Source organism: Physeter macrocephalus, chromosome 4 (genome assembly GCF_002837175.3).
Source record: "Physeter macrocephalus isolate SW-GA chromosome 4, ASM283717v5, whole genome shotgun sequence".
NCBI lineage: Eukaryota > Metazoa > Chordata > Mammalia > Artiodactyla > Physeteridae > Physeter > Physeter macrocephalus.
The window spans coordinates 119,824,645-119,849,011 of record NC_041217.1 but is presented as its reverse complement, the minus strand read 5'-3'; the positions used below and the strand labels follow the sequence as shown (position 1 = coordinate 119,849,011).

The following is a 24,367-nucleotide window of genomic DNA, read 5'->3' as shown; positions in this document are numbered from 1 at the left end:
AAGTATGTAAAGAATTATTCTTATCTTTTTAAATGTTAGAATCTTAGAAAACCATACTTAAAAAGAGCAATTACTAAACTGGAAGATTTCTTAGTCTACCAAGATGATCTAAAAGGTTTTTTGCCTGAAATAGGACATGGAAGTCCATTAATGAACAGAGAGATGAAGTTTGATGGATACAAATAGAGAGCTATTGTAAGCATATAGACAAGGAGAAAGAAAAACATATAGGTCTGAAGACTGCTAGTGAGGAAATGATATAGGAGTTACTTTACTAGAGACAAGTGAACAGACATGGAATAGCAAGGAATGAGTTAAGATATAGGCCTGTTATGCTTTTTACTTTTTACTTGAATATTGTATAAACACACGCGCGTGTGTGCACATGCGTCCTTGCACATTATAGCTCAATGAATTTTCACAAACTGAACTCACTCAGCGTCTAGATGAAGAAACTGAACATGGTCAGCACCCAGAAGCCCTACTTACGTTGTCTTCTACTCACTCCCCAAAGAGGGTACCACTGCCTTTTCGAGGCATAGACTAGCTTTACCTCTTTCTGTACTTAATATAAGTGAAATGCTATGCTATATACATCTTTATGTCTGGCCTCTTTTGACCAACAGTTTGTGAGATTCATCCATATTATTGCAGGTAGCTCTAGACTGTTCATTCTTGTATGGTATTATGTTTTCAATTATATCACAATTCATTCATTCTGCTTTTTCAGGGCATTTGGATAATTTTCAGTTGGGGACTATTAGGAACATTTGTTATACATGTACATGTCACGTACGTGTCTTTTGATGACTAACTATATACATTTCTGTTAGGTATAACTGCCTTCTACTTTGTGTAAAAGAATGGGTAATTATATATTTGCCTATCAGTTGGAAAATCTTACATATTCTGAAGCCTCGAGAGGCCTTACTAAGTTCTAGTTATGTTGCATTTATTCCAATGATTCTCAGACAGTGTCTCTCAATAAATTTGAGTTTCAGAGAAAGACTGTTTACAAATCGTTAGTCTTCCAGAAGACAGCTCAGAAGTAGCTGCTGCAGCTTATCTCTTCACAGGGTTTGGCTTTGTTTGTTTTTACTTGATTGAGAGTAATGGTTGAAAACTGGCTTTACTTTTATTTTTTGTGGAATTCCACACTTTATAAAACAGTGAATCATTGTGTAAGCTCCTAAGATTTCCTACCAAACGACAACAAAAATCCTTTAGCTTAGAGGACTTACCCACTGGTCTCTGGAATATATGCCATACTTATCACACTTATTTGTTCAACTAATGTGCCAGGCATCAGTGTTGCATTTCATTATTACTATGAATTTTAACAAATTGAATGTTACTACTCAGGAGACAGATGGATGTTTTGCATATGTTCTAGGGCAGAGCAAGTTAAACCAACAAAATAAATTTGTTGCTGTTTTCTCTTGCTAGAGAAACGTTGCACTGTTTTCGTGTGTTCAAGGAAGATTGAAATGGCCATGTTAAAATATTGTCAGCAGTGCACTGTCCCTGTTTTCTTTGGCCTTGCTTTCTCCTTTAGAGAGGGAGTCACCAAATTAATTGATATGGCGTACCAAGGATTTTCTTGAGCAACTTGGAGATGAAGTTGAAAAAGCACTAAAACTTCACTTAGAGTTCTTTCTGTGGAATAGGGATGATGTAAAAATGGCCCCATCATGGCTTGCCCTGTACCCTATCCAGTCCTTAGAAAACTCAGAAGAGACTTCATAACCAGGGTCTGTCTATTTAAAAAGGAATACTTTTGAATGTGCCCAGTTTGAATAGCTCATCTTAGTCTACCCTCTTAAGATAGAACTAGGAGGCTTTCTCAACAGCACTCATCTCTGAATGGTTAGAAGGCAAATTTTTCATGTGTCCCAAACAAAATTTTTAGCTGACCCTCTCTGCTATTCTGTTATAGCACATTCAGAGGTACTTTGGAGTTCTGAAAAGAATTATCTACTATCTTTTGGAATATTTTTAGAAAAGAGTTTACTCACTATGGCTCCCTGTGGGATCAGGTATGAAAAATATTTTCCATTTACATAGCCCTTTTAACCTAAAGGTATCAAAATCAATCTTAGAAATAATTTTCCTGGTGACCTTGGTTCTAACCAGTAACCAGAAGCCTACTGGTTAAGTTTCAATATTTCACTGCCAGATGGCTCAGAGCTCCAATTTTATAATACTTAGAATGTTTCCTCTCCCCAGTCTGTCCTCCCTCTTCTTTTCTATCGTTCCACCTGAGAGTAGCCATAGCTGTCTCACTCACTTGGATATGTTCTGCTCTTTCCCTGGGGTACAAAGGACTTGTATGAATCAATTTAAATTGGCCAGAAGAAATAGCCAGCAGCCTGCTTATGTTCAAATCCTCTGCCCTAATCACCAGTAGGGAAAACCCATTGAAAAGACCTACACATAATCTTACATCCATTGCATTAAAGATGAAACTGCTGAATTGAAAAGATCTCAGCCAATTAGAATTGAGCACATAGCTCAATAGTGTGTCTGGCAGTTAGATTTGAAAAGGCTGCCTTTGACAAAGAAAAGCACTCCTTTATGTCAGGCTGTTTAGGGTCAGAAAATAACCCAAACTAGAAACAGAACTAAAACTTATTTGCTTCAGTACTGACACCAGTTAAAGTAATTTACAGAGGCTCCTATCCCAATATCTAATTACCCAGAATACAATATTTGTATACAGCAGAACTACTCTAATTCACAGTGACAGGGAGCTGCAGTTGGAGAATTAGTGAGTAAGTGAGCAAAAACAATAAAAATCAAGGCTCCTGTACCATGATGTATACTTTGTTCATTCCTTTTGACAAGTGTAGTGTGGTGTGAATTATTTATAGTAAACGTACCATAGTGTATTCTCTAAAAGTAATGAAGTCTTACAGTTGTGAGTTTCTACAGTTTTCAGCCAGTAAAAAATAACTAAGAGATAAGGGTGAGGGAGGAGTAGAAGGAAGAAGAGGTGGCTTCATTAAATTTTTTGATAAATCTTCATCCACGGATTATAAACTCCCAAGCTTCTTCTATATTGAATTCTTACCTGTTTGGAGTTTAGTTACTTAGTTTAATGAACATAGTTTAGTATGATAGGGTGGATTGGGGTGGGATAGAGGAAGGAATAAACAAAATATTTAGATGGTGTTTTAAAATCTATGTGCAATTTTGTGTCTACTGGTTACCTTTCTACATGTTTAGTTAACTCTATCTTTTAAAAAATAAACAAATAAAATAATACCAACTCTCATTAGAATAGGAAGAACTTTTATTCTTATGGGGGATAACACAAAAAATTTTGAGACATAATAACTGTGTAAGAAGCTACAAACATTAATACAAACAGCAAAAGAGAACTTACATTAATTAATCACATTACATATGCATATATAATATGTATATAATTTAATTATCAAAATAACCCTTTAAATTGATATTACCTTTGTATTACAGATAAAATGTTTGAGACTTGGAGGTGTTGTCACGCTAGCTCAAACCACACAGCTCTTAGGTGGAGAGCTGATACCAAACAAAGGTCTGTCTCATTGCACAGTTCAGCCGCTTACCACCTCACTCAGAATCAGATAGATCTAAGTCCAAATCCCATACTTATTACTTAATGACCTTGGGCAAGTTATTTAACTGAGCCTTAATCTTCAGATTTAAAATGAGTAAATTAATAACCACTTTAAGAATTCTGCTGAGGGTTAGGGATAAGATGTAAATGTCTGGATTACAGATTCTCAATAAAAATAGTGGTATCTGTTGTTATTAAGTGCATAGCAGAGATACAATCATGCTCCACAAAGCTTCCAAATCTTACAGTCTTCCCTCATTTACAACATGCTTTAGTGTCCAGTAAGAAATATGACATTGACATATTAGGATAATGGTCATCTTCTTTAAACTTCCTAATGAAGCATTTTATCCCCGCCAAACACCACTAGACAAACCCGGAATATATAAAAGCTTGTGTTATTTGGTTGTATATATATTTCTTGTTTATGACTTAAGTAATACCGTTCATTTAAAACTTAAAATTTAAGGACTACAGCAAGATCAAAGAGGTTTTGAAAATCACTAATCAGAATATTAAGCAATTTAAAATCATTGTTCTAATATGTATAGTTGCATGCAAATATATAACATAATATTTTAAAATTTTAGTACAAATTTGCAAGTGTCTTTACTACAGCAGGGTTTTCCTCCTCAGTCATGGAGAAGTATCAAAGATTCTGTGGCCATGTTTTCAAAACATCACACCGTCTGACGTGCTGGATCCCTTAACTTGGATATCTGAGGAGCATGTAAAACTCAACAAGTCCAAAATTGAACTTAATATCTTTTTTGTCCTCATCAGTCAGGTTCTTCTACCATATCCCTTATTCATTATGTCATTTAACGGCATTGCCGTTCACTTAGCACCTGGGTCAAAAATCTGGATTGATGCTTGACTACTTTTTCTCTCTCAACCTCCCTTCCCCCATATCCATTCAATCAAAAAGTCTTATTTTACTTCATACTTACATTTTGAATCCATCCTTTTTTTTTATTGTTACTGTTTTAATCCATAACCTTATCCTCCTTCTCCTGATCCATTTTAATAGTCTCATAACTACTTTTTTTTTTTGTCTTCGGCATCTTTTGATTCCATTTTCTAACTGTAGTCTGAAAGATGTATCCAAGCTGTAAATAGGACCATATCATTCCCCAGCTTAAAATCCTTCACTGACACACTATCACCTTAGGAAAAAAAAGTCTCAGTTTATTATCATGGCATACCCTATGCCCTTCCTACCTCTCAAACCTCATATCCAGTCCCTCTTGTCACATGAGTGACCCACATGCTGCAATCATCATCACATTCACTAGATCCCTACCATTCACTAGGGGTTCACTTTACACCAAGCACATTCTACACCACATTATCCCATCAAATCTACATGACAACCCTGTAAGCCAGTGTCTGTCTACATGGTAGTTATGCAAAACTACTCGCTCCTCTATGCATATCATGTTATTCCATGCTTCCAAGCCTTTTCTCAAGCAGTCCTCTCTTTCTCTACACCCTCCCACCCTGCCTACCTGACTTCACTTCTTAAATTTCTTAATTCTATTTCACCTTCAAGACTCAGTTTATGGATCCTCTCTTCCAGAAAGTCTCCCCTGACATTCCAGCCTAATACACACATCCTTTCTTGATGTTTTATTGTGCCATACGCACATTTCTATCTCATGTTGAAACACTCTCCCCCTAAACTTTTTGAGAACAAACATTTGGGCTGTTAATCTCCATCTTCCAAAAACTTAGTTCAATGGCTGATGCCTAATAGCTGCTCAATACACATTTGTTGAAGTGAAATAGAGAATGAGCAGATATTTCAGTCATAACATTCTATTCCATGTCTCACTAAATGGCATCTAATCAGTCATAATATAGTTGATCTTTTCAAGAATACTAATTACCACTGTTCTGTTTTCTCTGTAGGGATTTTTGAAATATCATAGGTTTTTTATTAACTGAACAATTCTAATACTCAAATTAATAGGCAGAAGATTTTAAAGAATATTCTAAATACAGCTCCTCTTTCTATTATTGGAACTGCAAAATTTTTTACTCTGACTAGAATTCTTTTTTTCTCCTTTTTTGCTTAATCAACTCATGCTTATCTTTCAAGTTCAGCTTAAAAGACAGTTCCTCAAGGAACTCTTCCCTGACCCCTCCAGCCTATTGTAAAATAGCATCGTTATGGCACATTCACAGCATCCTCTACCTTTCCTTCCTAGAGCTTGGCTAAATACAATTTTGAGTGAACATTTATATATATATATTTTTTTTCTTGTCTACTACACAACATTCATTACAACAGTAAAGAGCATTTCTGTTTCAACATTACACTCTCATACTTTGTACCATTCATTCATTCATTCAAAAAAAGTGTTATAAACTTAATATGTTCTAGACAGTGTACTAGGAACTGAGGTAAAACAGTGAGTGAAACAGACAATATCTCCCTGCGCTTAAAAAGTTTGCATTTCTAACAGAAAACACAGGTCATGAGCAAGACAACAAATGGAAACTATCAGATAATAGGAAGTGCTATGAATAAAATAAAAAGTAAAAATTAAAAAGTTATTAAGTAAAAAGTAAAGTAAAAAGTACAAAGATGGTAAGTAAAAAGTTCAACGACACTTAAATGGAAAAGTCACAGAGGGCTTCCCTGGGAAGATGTTGTTTGAGCTGGTCTCTAATGGGCACTCAATAAATATCTGTGGAAGGAAAGGGAAGGGAAAATAAAGGCAAAATGGGAAGGGAGAAAAAAAGGAAAGAGGAATGTTAAATGGCTTGGTTTGTATATAATGTCCTTTTGGCAAAAGCATTCATCCTTGTGGATTCTTATCTCAAGATGAAGGAGGACTGGTGACATTCTTGTCTGGGCCTGGTGATTAAGGGATAAGAATTATGGAGGAAGCAGGGGGTGTGTTCTCTTTCTTGTGATATCAAAGTAAAGTATCTTTCAGATTTAAGTCATGAGAAGATGTAGCAAGTCTGGAATATTTGTTGCCTCTGATTTAATTGTCAGTGGATGGGACCAGGACTGTTAGGAGGAAAAGGAGCCATAGAAGTGCAAACATCAGGAGCCGTCCTCTGATCTCACTTTTCAATGTTTCTGGAAAGTGCGTTTTTAACATGATGGGAAAGGGGGATAGCAAAATATTGAGCAAAGTCTCATCAATATCATTGCTGTGAGAGTTTTATTTTTTGAGGCACATGTAAAGAATGGCCCAGACTGCTGTTTTGATGACCTGGGCATGTGGTACACATGAGATCAATAAGAATTTCTTGGCTTCCGTAATCGAGATCAAATCTCCATGTTTTCTACTTAATCTCAGACCCACAGGGTGTCAGAGTCACAAAGGTCTTAGTATTGGTGTCATTCACCATTAATCTTCAGATCTAGTTCTTAAAATGATTTTCGTAGCAAGCTTTCTTCTATGTTCTTAAAATAATTTCTCATAGCGATGAACAGCATTCATTGTTTCTAAGATGAAATGGTGGAGACTGAGAGACAACCTTATAGGGAAATAATAAAATTTGTACTTTTTCTTCTTGAATAATTAGGAATCCTCTGTTGTATACATGCCCGTGATGTAGGTACTAAATTCTCCGTGTAACAGCCCTTTGGATGGACTTGTAGCCTTAAAGAACAGCCTAGGTTTTAAAATAAAGAGCTATTCAGAAAGTTTGGGGGGTGGTGGGGAAAATCACTCCAAATGTAAGGAGTAAAGGAACATAAGAAAATGACAAATGAAAGGGGAAGCATGGCATTTCGGGAATATAGACAGGACTGGAAGAGTAGGGAGCAGGAAATGAAAGGCACTTCAAGCCAGCAGGAGAGTCCCATTTGCCAAAACCCTTGGGGGCACTAATGAATAATACTCTGAAAGTACAAATCATTATTCTAACTGCATTAGGCTAATATCATAGCAACCTCCTATTTGGGTAAAATACTTGGATGTAGATAGTAAATTCTTAGATATGGGAAAACATTTTATTTAATTAGTGGGACTTTGATTATCTCTGGATGTGTTCCATTAGTGTGCCTTGGTTATCTGGGTATATCCATTATCAGGAGTTTGGCTTACAAGTCCATTTAGTGAGTTCCATCAAGGCATTTTTCTGCTTAACCCCTCATAGCCAAGTATCAGGGAGCTGGGTCCTAGTGGTTTTCAGGTTTCTTTGCATACACTGTAGTTTGTCAGTGCAGTGAGAGCAGAGGAGAATTTCCCATACATGTGTGCCTCAGCCCACAGTTAGCAGGAGGTGGGAAATCAGGCGGAGATGCCTCCCAGAGCCAAGGGGGCCTCTTGGCATTTCCCTGGCAGCCTCATGCGTATCATCAGCCAGAACCCAGGCACTCATTAGGCTCTTGATGAAAGCATCCTAAAGAAAATGCCAACAAATTGTGCCACTGCGCTGGCAGGAAATTAAAACTGCTCAGAGCAAGTGGAGCCAAGAGAGCTGTTGAGATGAAAGGTAACATCAAGGGTGTGATCACTGACTCACACAGGCCTTCAGGATTCAAGATGTGGCTTTCTGCTTCACTAGGGAAAGCAGGAGGCCCTCTCGGCTGTCAGCCACAGTCAGTCCAACGGAGGGGCTGAGACAGGTGAGGAGGTGGGCTCTGTGAATTAAGCTTTGTTGTACTTGGGTAAATGCCTGTGGTTTAGGTTGTTTTTTTTCCTCAAGGAGCCTGTCCTAGGAAAAACAGAAATAAGAAAAAAAACTTGTTTTTGATTTGTTTTTCCTGGTCCCAAACACTTAAAGATCAAATTAAGTAAAATAAAAACTCCAAAAGCACCACAGGTCCTGTTAAAGTAGGAGCAGACAGTGTGGATAGGGGCAGATACAACCTTAGAACCTAAGAATCTAGCAAGGGGACAGATGAAGGGGTGTTTTAATTCCAGAGGAAATTCTTGGTGGTGGTGCTAATTTATCCTTAGGCTCAAATGGCCATTAGCAATGGGGAAGAAAGAAAAACTGTACCAGCATGCAAACAAAGCACACTGAGATTTGATTTTCGTCACAACTAAAGGTGGTAGGCAGAGCAATGGCCCCCAAAGATGCCCAGGTCCTATTCCCTGGAACCTGTGAGTATGCTGCCTTACATGGCAAATAGCAAAGGGAATTAGGATTGCAGATGGAATTAAGGCTGATGACTAGCTGACTTTGAGAGAGAGAATATCCTGGATTTTCCAGGTGGGCCCAATGTAATGACAGAGGTCCTTAAATATGGAAGAAGAAACAGAAGCCAGAGTGATATGATGTGAGAAGGACTCAGGCCAGCCGTTGATGGCTTTGAAGATATAGAAAGGGGGCCGCAAGCCAAGAAATGTTGGTGGCCTCTAGAAGCTGGAAAAGGCAAGGAAACTGATGTTCCTCTAGGAGGAATGCAGCCCTGCCAACACCTTGATTTTAGCCCAGTGAGAATCATGTTGGACTGTGACCTCCAGCACTATAAGATAACAATGTTGAATTGTTTAGGCCGCTAGATTTGTGGCAATTAACAATAGCAGCAACAAAAATTGGATATTTTGGTATTGAGAAAATGTATCTGAAGTTCCAAAAACAAGTTTCTAAGTTCATTTACAATTCTTGAGGCAAAATAGTGAAGCAAGAAAGCAGTGAAAAGATCCAAAAGGCATATTTATGTGTTAGAACTGTTAGGCATATTACATATATAATCTCACTTAGTCTTTACAACAGCCTTATGAAGATGCATCATCAGTTGTAATCTGTAAACAAGGGTATGTTTGAAAAGTAAAGACAAACCATGTCCTTCAATTAATTAAAATCCTCTAGTAGTCCCCCATCTCATCTGCATTAAAACACAAACTCCTTATCCTAACCTATAAAGCTATAAAGCTCCACATCAATAATATCAAAATGTGGACTGCTGATCAGCATCACCTGGGACTTTGTTAGCAAAGCAACTCTCAGGTCCCACTACAGACCTTTTCAATCAGGATCTCTGAGAGTAGGGCTCAGGAATCTGTAGTTTAACATGCACTCCAGGTGATTCTCATACAATAAAATTTGAGAAGCGCTACTCCACATGATGTGCACTCACCGACTTCTCCAGCCAAGTCTGGTACCACTCATCCTTGCTTGCAATGCTCCAGCCACACTGGCCACCTTTCATTTTCTGAACATGTCATGCTTTCTCCCATTTGGGGCTCTTTACATTCTCTTTTCCTTCTGACTAGTAGGCTCTTCCTTTAGAAATTTACCTGTTGGCTTATGTCTTTCATGTTTTGAGGTTTCCCTGATTGTAAGCACATGAGAGTCCAAAGAAAGAGTATTGATGGGACTGGTTCCCCATTATTTCATCATAACCTGTGTCTATGATTTGAGAAAATCATAGATCTGCCAGTCATGAATAGAAAGCTATGGATGATAGAAAATGGACACTAGTTGTTAACTCCATAGATTTAAGTTTTGCTACAAGTTTTAACAATCATAATCACAATTCTTTTTTTTTTTTTCTTGAGGAATCTGGACTTGGAATGTTACATTTGAAAAAGCTTTTAGTGCTGATAAACATCTTAATCATTTCATCTTATGATCCTGCATGCTCTATTAATTTTAATTCTTTTTTGAAGGGAGGATTTAATAAGCAGGCACAACTCACAGCATATATTCTATACATTAGCTAGGTGTATTCAAACCAGTGTTAACTATGAACCCTTCGTGGTGGATAAGCACTTATACTTTTTCAGTTTCTAAATTTTGCCCTTTTTACAGTGAGTTCTGTTGCATTTCACAAGTTTCGTGGCAGGGTCTTTAAGGTTGACTTTGTTTTCTTCTTGTATAAATTAGCTACAGTAGATTATTTTCACAGTTAAAGCATAAGATAGTATCAAAGTAGAGTTCTATTGAAAATTGTTTCTACTCAGAGGAGAATCTAGCATTTTTATTTTTATATTTTATTTAGCATTTTCACAATTATAAGTCCCTAGTACAATTAACAAACTCCCCAATTTTGGTGGTGTTATGTAATAGAAATTTATTTCTCAGTCATGTAACAGTCCAGGGTGGGCATTTCTGGTCAGTGGATGGCTTTCTCCCCTCCCGTATGGCCTTAGAGCCCTCTGCATCCAGCCAGCAGATAGGAAGAGGAGAGAAGACTCACTTATTTCTTAAAGTCCAGGCCTGGAAGTGATTTCACTTTTGCTCATATTTACTTGATGGAAATTTGTCGCAAGGCCACAATTGGCTGCAAGGGGAATACGGAGTTGTTGTCCCTGGGTGGGCAACCATTCCCAGTGACAAAATCACTCTGTGAATGGGAACTACAAATATTGGTAGGCAGTCAGCTGTCTCCTGCCACAAAAACCTATGCAGATTATCTTAATGCCCTGTTATACTGCAGTTGCCAGCCAAATGTAATGCTCAATCACAGCAAATACATCTCTCCTTCCTGGTTACCAAATGTGCTTTTCACTCTTTTAATCGTGCTCTTATTATATACTCCCATAGCACTTGATATGTACTCATTTAGAAATTCTCATCATTTTTATTATTTGTTCAATTACACTAAACTTCCTGAGGGTAGGCCCATAGTTGCCTTGTTCATTGCATCCCCTGTACCCAACATAGTGCCTAAAATAGCACATCACATATATCAGTCTTTTTTTGGTTAATTGAAGTGTACTTGACTTACAATATTATATTAGTTTAAGGTGTACAACTTAGTGATTCGATACTGTTACACATTACAAAATGATAGTAGAGTTTGAATGAATGAATGAAAGCACTAAATTCCTATTGCAATGTATTACCTCTTAAGATTAATCTTGTTTCAAGCTACCTTGGTTATTTTTCGATTAGGTGGTGAGCTGAATAAATCAAACAAGAATTAAGACCCTTTGTCCTTCTTTGTCTTTTCATAAAGGACATGATGCAATTGTCACACTCCTGAAACATTATAAGAGACCTCAGGATGAATTGCCCTGTAATGAATATTCTCAGCCTGGAGGAGGTACCCCCTTTCTTACTAAATTTTCATTGTTAGTGCAATATTGTGCCTAAAGGTAAACCTGTGTCTGTTACCAACATTCTGGGGTTAGGGATGAAGGCATGTCAGATCAGCTTTATTTTAAGAAGATTTACGTCTGGGTGAGGCTGAAAATAAAGAAGCCCCCACTTAGGCTACTTTCTAACTCACCAATCTGCAGTTCCTCCAAGTTTTACATTCCCTGGACTGGATGTTTATGAGGCTGGTGCATGACTGGGAAGGCTTGGGTAAGCTGAGAGCAGTCATTTTCCATTTCAGTAATCTATTAAGACAGGACAGAGAATACTCATATGCAGACACAAATTAAATCCACTGGAGTCTGCTAGACGTTGGATTTTTATTTTTAATCATTTTATGTACTCTCTAAATAAACACTTGCTGTACAGTTTCAGTATCTAGAGAAAAACCTAGACTTAAGTTATAGTCTCACTTGGTTTTCTTAGCAAATTTCTTTTGTCACGTGCTACTTTTTATAATGTTTAGCTTTTATGGAAAAAAATGTTTGCTACCTTTAACTCTATTATTTGATTTCTAGATGGCTCCTATGTGTCTGTTCCATCCCCTTTGGGGAAGATTAAAAGCATGACAAAAGGTATTTTAATATGGGACAGTTGTTATATTTTGTTACTAACAATAACTATTGACTCAAATATGATAACTTTCTATTTTGTTTTGTATATCACAAATGACTATTTTGCAAGCATAAACAATATTATTAACAGACCATTCTTTCCATAATTAACCTCATCTGCTATGTTATTTTGCATATGTCCTCTTAGTTCATGAAGGTATAATGGCGAAAATTCCATATGAATATCAAAAGAAGATCAAATTCACATAGACATTTGTATTTTTAATGAAATATAAATTAGAAATATTAATATCTTTAAGGAGAATTGGGAAAAGGTTTGCCATAGGGAAAAAAAATTGAAAAATAAATTATTTTTCAAAAGATCCCAAATAAGTAATACTTTGGGAACTTTTTTGAATGTATGCTATACACAGAAATTAATACCATTGAATCAGGAAAGTAAAAAATATTCAACTGTAAATTTATATTTATTTAGAATTTGAAGTTTTTAAAAATTATTTTTGGTTTTGAATGTTTCTTCTGAATAATTCATATGCTTATTTCCTAATTGGCTTCTCTTGAAGGTTTAGTTTATGGATATTTGACTAAGCTTTTTGTGACAGGTTGCAGGGATTGACCAGATAAGACTCTTTATATCATGATGTGATATGGACTATACTCCAGAGTTGCCACATCATACAGACAAGCTAGTGGTTGACCAAATCAGAAATAAACTCTTAGCTCTGATAACAAAGGTCAGGTAACAGAGACAGAGAACTAACAGGCTTTTAATGTAGGGGAATAGGGATCATTTGTGATAAGGTTTTAGTATCTCCAAGTAGTCAATTACAGTTGGAAAATTAAATGTTACTAGGGTATGATGTTTTTGGTTAAGTATACATGTTCATGTGTGTGTAAGCATCCACATGTGTGCTTTTTATCTTAAAAAATAAAATAATAATTCCTGTTTGCAGAGAAGGCAGATGTTCTCCTTCTAAGGGCTGGATTGCCTTCACATTTCCATCTTCAGCTCTCAGAAATTGAGTTCCATGAGATTATCGGCTCAGGTAACCTAAGAAAATACTAGTCTGTTTTAGTTTAATGAGCTCAGTTTAATAAGATGTGTTTACTTGTTTCTCTTAAACAATTTTAGGTTCTTTTGGGAAAGTGTATAAAGGACGATGCAGAAATAAAATAGTGGCTATAAAGCGGTAAGCAAGCAAATGAGAAAATTTAGCATCCAAGTAGAGCAGTAAACTCTGAGAAGCATATGCATGGCTAGCCCCTTGTTTTGATTCATCTGTTGACTGAAGACTTCCTGTTGCTGTCATTTCCAGTTATCGAGCCAACACCTACTGCTCCAAGTCAGATGTGGATATGTTTTGCCGAGAGGTGTCCATTCTCTGCCGGCTTAATCATCCCTGTGTCATTCAGTTCGTGGGTGCTTGCTTGAACGATCCCAGCCAGTTTGCCATCGTCACTCAGTACATATCAGGGGGTTCTCTATTCTCCCTCCTTCATGAACAGAAGAGGTATGGTCTCTGACTTATCATTTTGCATGTCATTGGAATTACAGTTGCAACACCTCATACGCTTTCTGCTTAGGTGAGCTTTTACCTTCTGATATCTCTGAGCGCTAGGAAATGTGACATTTTAAAGATGGCTAATAATTAATGCCCAATAATTGTGTTTTAATGACTAGAAAGATTTCTGTGCTTTCTTAACAGGAATTCAGTTTAAGATAACAAATTCAAGGAATTTAAATTAGTAACTGAAGCTTATAATAATTAGGCTAAATTTGACATACCAGTAAAGCAGATATGTCTAAGATTAGAATAAAATAATTACCAGAGGTCACAGTATTTATTTTTTAAGGTTTTAAGAAAGAATAGTCTTGCACAAGTCTAATTTGAGTTCACTTCCTATATCTATGCATACGATAATTAGAATGTGGTTTTTACTCAGTGATTAGATTCCATTTTTATGTTATTACAAAGAAATTAAATATAAAATTACAAAGATTATAAAATCAAGTTGACTGTTTAAATAAGAGGGGTTGGTATCTGAATTGATCTATAATTAAACATTATCAGATGTAGAAAAGCTATTTTTCCAAATTTGTTGAATTTTTAGCTTAATGTTCAATCAAGCAAAAAAGGCTGAAATTATACAGAATAACAAATCACACACACTACTGATTTCTTTTAGAAAGGTATGGTATTGGCTTTGACCATTTCATCCTCATTAAATCTATTTTTAAATTCTAGGACTCTTGACTTGCAGTCTAAATTAATTATTGCAGTAGATGTTGCCAAAGGTATGGAGTACCTTCACAACTTGACACAGCCAATTATACACCGTGACTTAAACAGGTATTTTTTCCCTCTAAATAATGAACTTGGAATTGTGTAACTCACTAGGAGTCTAAGACAGATTTCAGTGAAGATACATTTTAGATTTATTGCAGAACACAGTTTTCTACTATGTGGGTAAGGGGACAGGCTACCATAAGCCTAGGGGATAGAAAGGTTTGTCATTGTCTTTTACAGAAATAAAAAGCTGTATAACTGCCTCTCAGGGACCTTTCAAATCTGTGAAAAACATGCAGAAAGACTATGACATCTGTAAGATTCACCAGCTAGCTAGTTCTCAGGCCAGTAAAGTCAGATCAGGGATTGAGATCAATGACCATTATAGAATGTCATGTCTCATACAAAGTCAGGTATTATAGTAGGACCTGTTATAAAATTATCTGAAATGCTACTTTTATGCTAACATTTTGTTATTTTTCTTATAATTATAAATTCAGCCAAAACACAGCAGCTCATTTACCTAGCTATCATGTGAAGATGTTTTCATGTGGAATGGAGACTTGAAACAAATATAGAACTAGAATGTTTCAGTGGTGGAACCCCAAGGTTTTCTTTTTTTTTTTTAAATAGTGAACGCTTTCTCTAAGCGAAGTCTTAGAGAAAGGACGATACACAAAAGGAGCAGCTTTAGTTGAAGGCAGAGTATACAGTGGAAAATTCTGTTCATTTACCATTTCCAACTGCCAAAGAGGGAGATCCTTGGGCCATCTCTTTGGAATCTCAAAGGTGCTAAGGAGAATATCTGGAAAACCACCAATCTGATAAACCACTGGTTTATGAAACAAGCCGGCTTATTCAAAATCAATAACTTTCATTTCATGGTTGCCAGTAAGGTTCAAGTAGATCCCATATATGATCCTTTATACAAAGCCCACAGTTCTAAAACTGCTAAATATTCATTAATTACTCCAGTCATTTGTTCAATAGCTATTTGGGCATCTGCTATATTCAAAGCCTTTATACTTGGCACAGTAGAGCCAAGTGAAACTTCCATAGACTCCATTCTCAAGGAGCTTTCCTAGTCTAGTAGAGGAGAAAAATACCTAAATATGATCTAGGTATAAAAATAACAAGTTCTCTTAAGGAAATAGTGAAATATTTTCTATAAAATTTCAGAAAGAAGAATATTAATTACTTCTGAGAAATTTAGAACAACTTTATGGAATAGGTGACCTTCGGGCTTGGCCATAAAGGATGGTTAGAATTTGGAAGAATATCCTAGGCTTAGGGAAGACATGAAAAAAAAAAGAGATTAGAAAGTTAAAGGCATGTATAGGAACACTGAATAGTTTCACTTCAGTAGATGAAATGTATAAATGTAGGTAGTGTATTTAATGTGTGAAGAGGACTCTTGGGAAAGAAAAATAAACTGAAACAAGAGCACAGAAATTAGTGAATGCTAGAGTAAGGTAGTTTAGACTTTGTTCTGTAGGCAAGAAGGAGGCACTGAGGATGTTAGAGCAAGGAGCCACAAATTTGGGACTGTAGTATGGAAAGATTAATTCAGCGTCTTTATAATAGATCAACTTGAAGGGAAACTAGTGAAGCAGTTGTTGCAGTGATCTAGATAAGTAACGAAAAGCAGAAGTTCACTAATGGCAGAGGAAATGAAAGGAAGAGACAGATAAATAAATTAGATATGAAGAGTGGTTGAATCTTAGATATTGGAAGTAAATATATATAGGACTCAATCTATTTATAATTGTTTACTAGTTTTCAAATAAAAGTTATTTCTTCCCTCTTATTTTCTTTACCTCTCTATTAAAAATATTTATGTTAATAAACATATTTTTTCTTTGGGTTTCAGTAACAATGTTCAGGAAACAGATATAGGTGATAAATTAGCATAATTCAAACTGGTGATTTGTGAGTTTTAGGAGTATTGTTTCATTATCCCAACCATCTTTGCATGTGTCATTGAAACAAATGTGCTCATTGAAAGTTTTCTCTTGCTGCAACGCTTTACTTGTGGGGCAACTGAAAGTGTGTTCTGTTGCCCTGTGAGTAAGTGTAAGTTGTTGCCACCAGGTTATAAAGCAGGACCAAAAATATAAATGTTGTTGATTAAAAGTGAAAATAGAACATATATTATGTAACAGATATAAGTATATATTTACCATTTTTTCTGTCTCTAATCTAACCTAAATACTTAAATTGTGCCAAAAAGTCTTCAAGTCTTATGAAACACTATTTCATGGGTGCCTTCAATATAACAGAGTACCAAATTCTTGCATTTATTATTTGTGGACTATTTTCTACTGCTCTTTAATCTGGTAGCAATAAAACATTCAGTTTTTCAGTTTAATGCAAATGTAGCATGTGTACTGCCCAAAAGAGTAAGTCCTTCTCCTCAGGGATTACTACTACAATCTGGTTAGGTACATAAAACATATGCCCAGGAAGCAAATTAATTGCCATTTAAGGTGGAAAATGATTAAGGGCCAAAATGTTTAATCAGCAATTTTCAAAGGATTTTGAGTAAATTAAAGATCAAAGTAGAATGGAAAACTTCCTGGAGGATGTAGAGCTAAAACTAGACTTTGAAGGATAGGCATGTATCTTTCCTCAGTCTTTTCATAGCATACTAATCCTTGTATTTGCACAATGCTTACAAAGTCCCTCCCATTGAAAGAGGTAGAGGGAAAGATGTACATAATAGAGTGAGGAACTCGGGCATTACGTTTGTATTGAAATGACCTGTTTCCATGTTTCTCTCCCCAACTTTTCTGGGCAGGTCAGGGCCTCAGGAAGAGCAATCCTGCTCTCTTCATCTCAGATTTCCAAAACTAAACATAGTATCTTACACAGAGGTGTTCAGTCAATGGATTTTTAACTGAACCAAATTCTGGAGGCATTTCGATGAACGTCATTTCAGAAAGAAATGGCCTAGTTGGTACAAGTATGACTCCTTGTAGATAGAGTCTGACTAACTTGCCCAATACCTTTTACAGTTCTAAAAGAAAGAAGTTGTTTCAGCTTACAGATCAGCCCACAGAGAGGGGACACTTCTATCTTTGGTTCTGTGGTTGTTAATTTATTTGAGTGAAAGGAAAACACTTTGCCTTTTCCCTTATAAGTTTCTTACCATATAAATCAAGGAATGCTTAAGGAAGTGGTTCTTTCCAATGATGATGATGAGAATTTATGCAGTGCTTACAATGTGAAAAACCTCTGCTAAGCTCTTGTTATGTATGCTCTCATTTAATTTCACAGCAATCCTATAAAACAGTTATTATTATGCCCATTTTACTGTAAGGAAACTGACTAAAGATATTAAGCCCACAGCCACATGCTTATAGCTATATTATGCTGACGCAACCACACAGCAAAACCAAGTCAATACAGAGAGATAGGAGGAGGCTGGGTGATATTGGATGAGCATCGGCCACACTGATCAACCTTGCCCTTTGTACTTCAGTCCTATAGGCGCAATTCCTGTGACCCAAACCATTTCTCATACCATCTCCTTGTGCTTCTGTGTTTCTGCTTTATTTCTTCTTCTCCACTCCATGTTCTGCTAGTATGGAGCAGAAGTTGCATATGAGGCATACGGATATGTCTTCTTTGGCCTATAATGTTTACATTTTTAAATGTGTAGCTTTAGGCAGGAAGGTACTTTTCAATTTGTCATAGACCCCACCACCTACCAACTTACCGGTTTATACCTGGTCCAATTTATATGCTCATTTTGTGGCATTGGAGCTTACAAAACATGGTTTACAGCTAAACATTTTAATGTTTTTTACTTAATACTAGCAGCTATCTTTGTTTTCTTGGTAAAGTTCGTTTTCCAAATTTTTTGATGTTGAAACCAAACATCACTGCAAACATCAAATAAATGGTCTTTTCTGTATTGAAGTAAATAATATAACAACACTGTAATCAATGAAACAGTGATGTTTCCAACAGAGTGGCCATGGCACTCCCAAGAGAGATATGTACAAAAGCATCCTGTAAACTGTGAAGCAATATAGAAATGCCAGTTGTTATTGTGATTAATCCCTCACTTGTTCCTTTATAGGTCAAGGATGTGGATGGAAAAACACTCCACGGTATTCTCATCCATACAGATATTTATTTTTATATAACACAACTAATTAATTGGGGGTCTAGGTTTAGATCTGAGGGCTGTTTTTGAGTGTCAGCTTATTTGAGTGACTATAAAGGAAAATAATTAGTGATAATTTAAAAACAGCCAACTTGCTGATGACAAATGGCAGATAATTTTAAATGACAATGCTAGTAAAGGCTAAAAGAATTTTAATTTTGAAGGTGGATTTAACTAAGTTAGTGAAGATTTCAGAAGGTATTAAAGAAAAAATTGATTAAAAATTTTAATAATTATATTAAGTTGATGTATGTGTTTGCCTTTCAGTTGAATACAAAATATAAAAACCCTGCATTTTTTAAAAAAACAGCAATCAAGTAAAAATTAACAAATTATTAATTGTTTTTCTGTTACCTATTAGGTACAATTGTATTCCTTGATTCACATAGATTATAGAGTTTGCTCTCAGCTATTCCTTTCGCTTGTGACTTTTCTAATAAGTGACTATACAGAAGCAATTTAGCATTCACTGGCAAATACCATCTTGCAAAGAATTCTGAATACTTGAATGCAGGCCAATTAATTGATTACACTGCAATATTTATAGTAAGTCTTAAAAGAGAACCCTTGAAACTCATGAAATTCTTCACAACTCTACTTTTGTAAATCTCTAGTATAAAACCAGTCACAAGTGGCATTTTTAATTTTGTCAATTTTTTTCATTTATTTCCACTTTAAAATTAAGTGAATTAATTAATTAATATAAAATATTTGAATGGTTGATATGAGCCAGAGTCTATGCTATGCCTGGAGGAACAGCTGAGGATGACAGACTGTAGCCCCTTTCCAGCAGAGCTTAGAGCCTAAGTATTATTTCCCAGTCATAAGAATCACCTGGGGGCCCTCATTTTTAAAAAACATCAAAAACTCCTTCCTAAAAGGCACAGATTGAGAATGTCCTAAATTGGACCTGAAAATCTATATTTTTAAACAAGATTACTAGCTAATTCTTATAATCAAGCAAGGAGAGAAAACATTCTTCTAGTTGGAATGGTTCTCACATTTGAATCTCTAGGAAAACTTTAAGAAAACCCTGATGCTCCTTAAATCAGAATCTCAGAGTTGGGGCCCAGGTGTCATATTTTTAGAGAGCAATACAGGTGATTCCAATATACAGGTAGCATTGAGAACTACCTTCTAGTCTAATACCAATTACTCCTCTTAACCATTTGCTATACAATCTCATCCTTCTCTTCTTCCAGGGTGGAGTGGGAATATTGGGAAATCAAGTCACAATGTAATTCCAAATGTTTTGTGAATCACTGCCCTAAATACAATATAATCATTCATTCATTCATTCAATAACTAACGCAAAAGACAGATCCACATGCTCATGATACCTATGGCACAGAGTAGGTTCCAAGATCCAGCAGTTTCCATGGGAGTTGTGCTATGTATACTAAAGCATTCTTGAGCACCTAATTTATAATTCATACTTAATATTAGAAAAGTTCCCAGGAGTGTAGAATCTTCATAAGCAGCCAAACAGAAATAAAAGTTTCAATATTAGACAACTGAAGTGCACACAGTTCATACGAGTATTCAAGGCTATAAAACCCTGGAAGAATATAGACCTATGTATAGTAAATCAATACACACATATATAAAGACTCACATAAATGTATATGTGAATATTATACATCAGTGCACATATAAGCATGCACATTTTCATGTTTTTGTAATGCTTCCATTCTTTCTCATCTGCAGTTCTGAAGAAATTAAGCCTTATAGAAAATGATTCGAGAGATATTTTTCTCAATTCTCCCAAGGATGAGACCTAGCTGTTACCATTTGGGATTCATAGAGAAGTTAATTCATTACGTACAAGGGATACCTTGGGGCTTAGGGCCTGAGGGTTTAAGGGGTGCCTAATTATGAAATGTCTATATCCAAAATTGTAAGATGACTTCAGATTTTCAAAACTAAAAAAAAAAATTTTTAAGTAATCAGTTTCAATCTGTGTCAATTTCATTACTACTATGAGTAATGAGGGAAAAAAAACTAAGCTATACAGCTTTCCAAGATGAAATTTGGATTTGTTTGGCTAAGGTATCTGCTGCAATAACAGACCTCAAAATGTATAATGGTTCAAAAACAGTAGAAGTTTGTGTCTTGATTGTGTGAATTAACAGGTTGTTGTGGTGGTCCCTTACCCATGAAGTTGTTCAGGACCCATTTTCAGCATGTTGCATCTAGGGTCTCCTTGGGGATCATCTCTATTCAAGTGAGCATAAATGGTACAAGAATATGTGAGACGTGCATGAAATGCTTTGTGGGCCAGGCATTAGAGTGGCATATGTCACTTTCAGTCACATCTCACTGGCTAGAGCTCAAATAGCCATGCCTGACTGCAAGGAGTACTGGGAAATGTAGTCCAGCTGTGTGCCCAGAAGAGGAAATGAGTTTTGGTAGGTAGCCAGCAGTCTGGGTTACATTCGCCTTATTTGCACTAGTGATAACAGGTACTAGCCTTTGGGTAGAAGGGTGATCTAGATTTGCCTGAATTAGTTGCACAAACATAATGTCAACTGCATACTAAATATTTTTAGTTTATAAACACATTTTCACAATGTATAAACTAATACCACTAATTGGGAGATGTGGTGAAAACTACTCAGTAAAGCATATTATATATAAATTAATTTTGAAATAATTCTGATTCACTTTTTTTGTTACATTAAAAACATGAGAATAGCTTTGGGAATGTGGGGACATGTGTCCCTGAACCTAAACATGGTTCAAGAGTAAAAAACATATACTGTAATAAGATATAATAGTATGAAATAGGCTATATAAATGCAAAAACATCTCACAGTTCCATTTGCTCTAGGTCAATGAAAACACACATACACATTTTTCTTTAAAAGTGAAAATTAAAACACAGACTCTGATCACTCTACTCATAGAACCTTATTATACCATATCCATCTGAAAGGGTTCCTCAGACATTTAATTCTACAAATTAATCCTATTTGCAAGGCTTCCCTGGTGGCGCAGTTGTTAAGAATCTGCCTGCCAATGCAGGGGACACGTTCAAGCCCTGGTCCAGGAAGATCCCACATGCCGCAGAGCAACTAAGCCCGTGCGCCACAACTACTGAGCCTACGTTCTAGAGCCCGTGAGCCACAACTACTGAGTCCATATGCCACAACTACTGAAGCCTGCGTGCCTAGAGCCCGTGCTCCACAACAAGAGAAACCCACGTACCGCAAGGAAGAGTAGCCCCCGCTTGCCGCAACTAGAGGAAGCCCGTGCGCGGCAACGAAGACCCAACACGGTCAAAAATAAAATTAATTAATTTTTAAAACATCCTATTTGCAAGCTTCACTCAGGTGTTGATATTCAGTCAGATTTTCCATTCCCATTTCTGACATGCTTAAAGTCAGCCTGTCTGTCCTCGGCTCCCTGAACCTCCAGATGAAGCAGACAGTTCCCTCTGACTCTCAAGTTCCTACCTGTTATTTAAATAGAAATTCACTGTCCAGCTCATCCTCCTCTTCTCTGATAGTAGATCCACCCCTGCCCTCTAACCTGATTCCCACAGTTCCCAGAGGGCCAGATGTGTCCCAAACATTCTCAGCACATTTCATTTTGGTTCCTGAGCCAAAATAGCAGTCCCCCCTCCTTACTCTATCCTATAACGTCCCTTAGTCCTGAGTTGTGCTTTCTTTGTTCCCCTGTGGAAATAGCTAAAGTTTCCTCCCAGGCCCAGTTAAAATGTTCTTCCTCTCTCAGCTGCTTCCATTAGAATGTCTGGTTTAATTTTGGCTGCATCCACCAATTCTAAAAATAGTGCTCGTACTTAACACCTCATTAAGTAAATTCCCTTAGACACATACTCCCTTTAAATTAAAATAGGTATATTTAAATCAGAGGAAAGCTCCTTCATTCTGACCACACTATCATACTGCTAACACAGACCTAGTCAAACCTGCCATCTTTCGCTGAAACTTCCATCAGAATCTTTGCCTCAATCCTCCCAGTTAGACACATCCCTGAATCTCACATCTTAGAGGTGGATTCTAAGCCACCCTATGCCATGTGACACCGTACACAAGATTATGTGTGTGTACAAAATAAATGTATCTGTGTGTAAAGAGAACATAGAAAGTCAGGGTTTGGCCAAAAACAGGAATTCTGTGATACCAAAATTCACTTTTGATTTGACATAAAAATGCTACTAGTCCGCACTGGAACCTGGCCTTAGACTTTCTTACACCCATGCTTTTTGTGGTGAAGTGGTTCAGTCTGCTGCCTCTTTCTTCAGTACAACACGGCCATACCCTGGGAATTCCCAAAGCCAGAGACAGGAGTGCTTTCCCTGTGGCAGGGTTACCTTCTGTCACCCCAGGGTGGAGCTTGGAGAAGAAGGGATGCACCTTTTGACCTGCCAAAACCTTTCCACTGCTTCCCTATGACTGGCAGTGAACTTGCTGGCCTGCAATTTTCTGGTGTTGCTGGTTCTTCACATTGCCATTTTCCATCCTTTGGGGATATGGCCTGTATAGAGTCAACTTTTGAAAATGTCAGCAAAGGCTTTTCTCTGTTCAGTCTTGTTTCTTCTCTGCTCTCATTTCTTGGGAGGCACTGTGAGTGCCCCTCCTGGCACCATGTCGATTTCCTAAGCAGCTAACCTTTCAATAATGATATTAATGCCACCTTGTGGTTATCTGTGCATTTCTCAGTTCATCATTTTCAATCTTTGCTTGCTGAGATTCATTTATGTTGTTATGTTCTTCAGATCCTGGAGTTTATAATAGAGAGCAGCCTGACTCGGAGCCCAGAGCCAGACTTGCTAGCTAATAAATGAGGAAAAATCTTAATAGGAAGATATTTTTCCATTGATTGAATTTCAATACCTCTACCTTTAATTTGGCCTAGAAAAAGAGATTCAGAAAATTATAAATTTTCTTGCCTTGCTTAATATTTTCTGTCTCAAAATCCTCCTTGTCAGCCTTGTGAGGACGCAACTCTTCCAATAATGTTAGTCTTCTTCTGACTTGCAGCATGAACAGTTCCGGGAATCTGTGTTGGTGTGCGTTACCACCCTATTCGAAGGCCACAGGATGAACCAATTGAGATTGCAGGCTACGGAACCAGACCATGCGAGTTCAAATACCAGCTGTGTTACAGCTTACCTGTGTCCTTGGGCCATTTATTTAAATACCAGTTTCCTAATTTGCAAGATGGCAATAATAATACTTACCTTATTGGGTTTAAATGAGAAAATTCATTAGATATTATTGTCATTATTTTTCTTAAGGAATATTTTCACTACTTAATATTCTTGAATGCCCAAGTTTCTTTACTGAATTAAATATTTCTAAGGACCTGTCTCCCCTTTTGATTGTAGTACCACAAACTTTGTTTATAAAATCTCAGATGGCTAGTTTCTTCTTGTGATGAAGATGTAAGAGCTAACTGGATTGTTTGACTGAAGATCATATATATATATATATATATATATATATATATATATAAAGATGGACCAGGGAATTCTAATCCTGTATTACTTTCTTCACTGAGACCTCTCCATCCCATCATGGTTCAAACTTGCAACAGGGATTCAGTTTGACACTCCCATTGGGTTGATGCAGATCTAGAACAGAATTTGGATAAAAATATAGCTGAGGGTTCACAGGGTTATTTGATTATTCAAGATCCTTCTCAGTGATTGTTCTTCCTAGGGCTCATTCACAAAACTTAAGCATAC

At 36.6% G+C, this 24,367-nt stretch overlaps 1 protein-coding gene across 5 annotated transcripts in view; it reads left to right on the top strand.

Moving 5' to 3' along the window:
• Nucleotides 1-24,367, top strand: part of TNNI3K (TNNI3 interacting kinase) — a 280,116-nt gene that overhangs the window by 98,185 nt on the left and 157,564 nt on the right. For all 5 annotated transcript variants that reach the window (XM_028489254.2, XM_028489256.1, XM_028489255.1 and 2 more), the window contains 6 exons: nucleotides 11,481-11,567; nucleotides 12,139-12,195; nucleotides 13,149-13,241; nucleotides 13,328-13,385; nucleotides 13,512-13,706; nucleotides 14,442-14,546. In XM_028489254.2, the coding sequence (XP_028345055.1) occupies nucleotides 11,481-11,567; nucleotides 12,139-12,195; nucleotides 13,149-13,241; nucleotides 13,328-13,385; nucleotides 13,512-13,706; nucleotides 14,442-14,546 (595 nt within the window). The remainder of the gene's footprint in view (nucleotides 1-11,480; nucleotides 11,568-12,138; nucleotides 12,196-13,148; nucleotides 13,242-13,327; nucleotides 13,386-13,511; nucleotides 13,707-14,441; nucleotides 14,547-24,367) is intronic.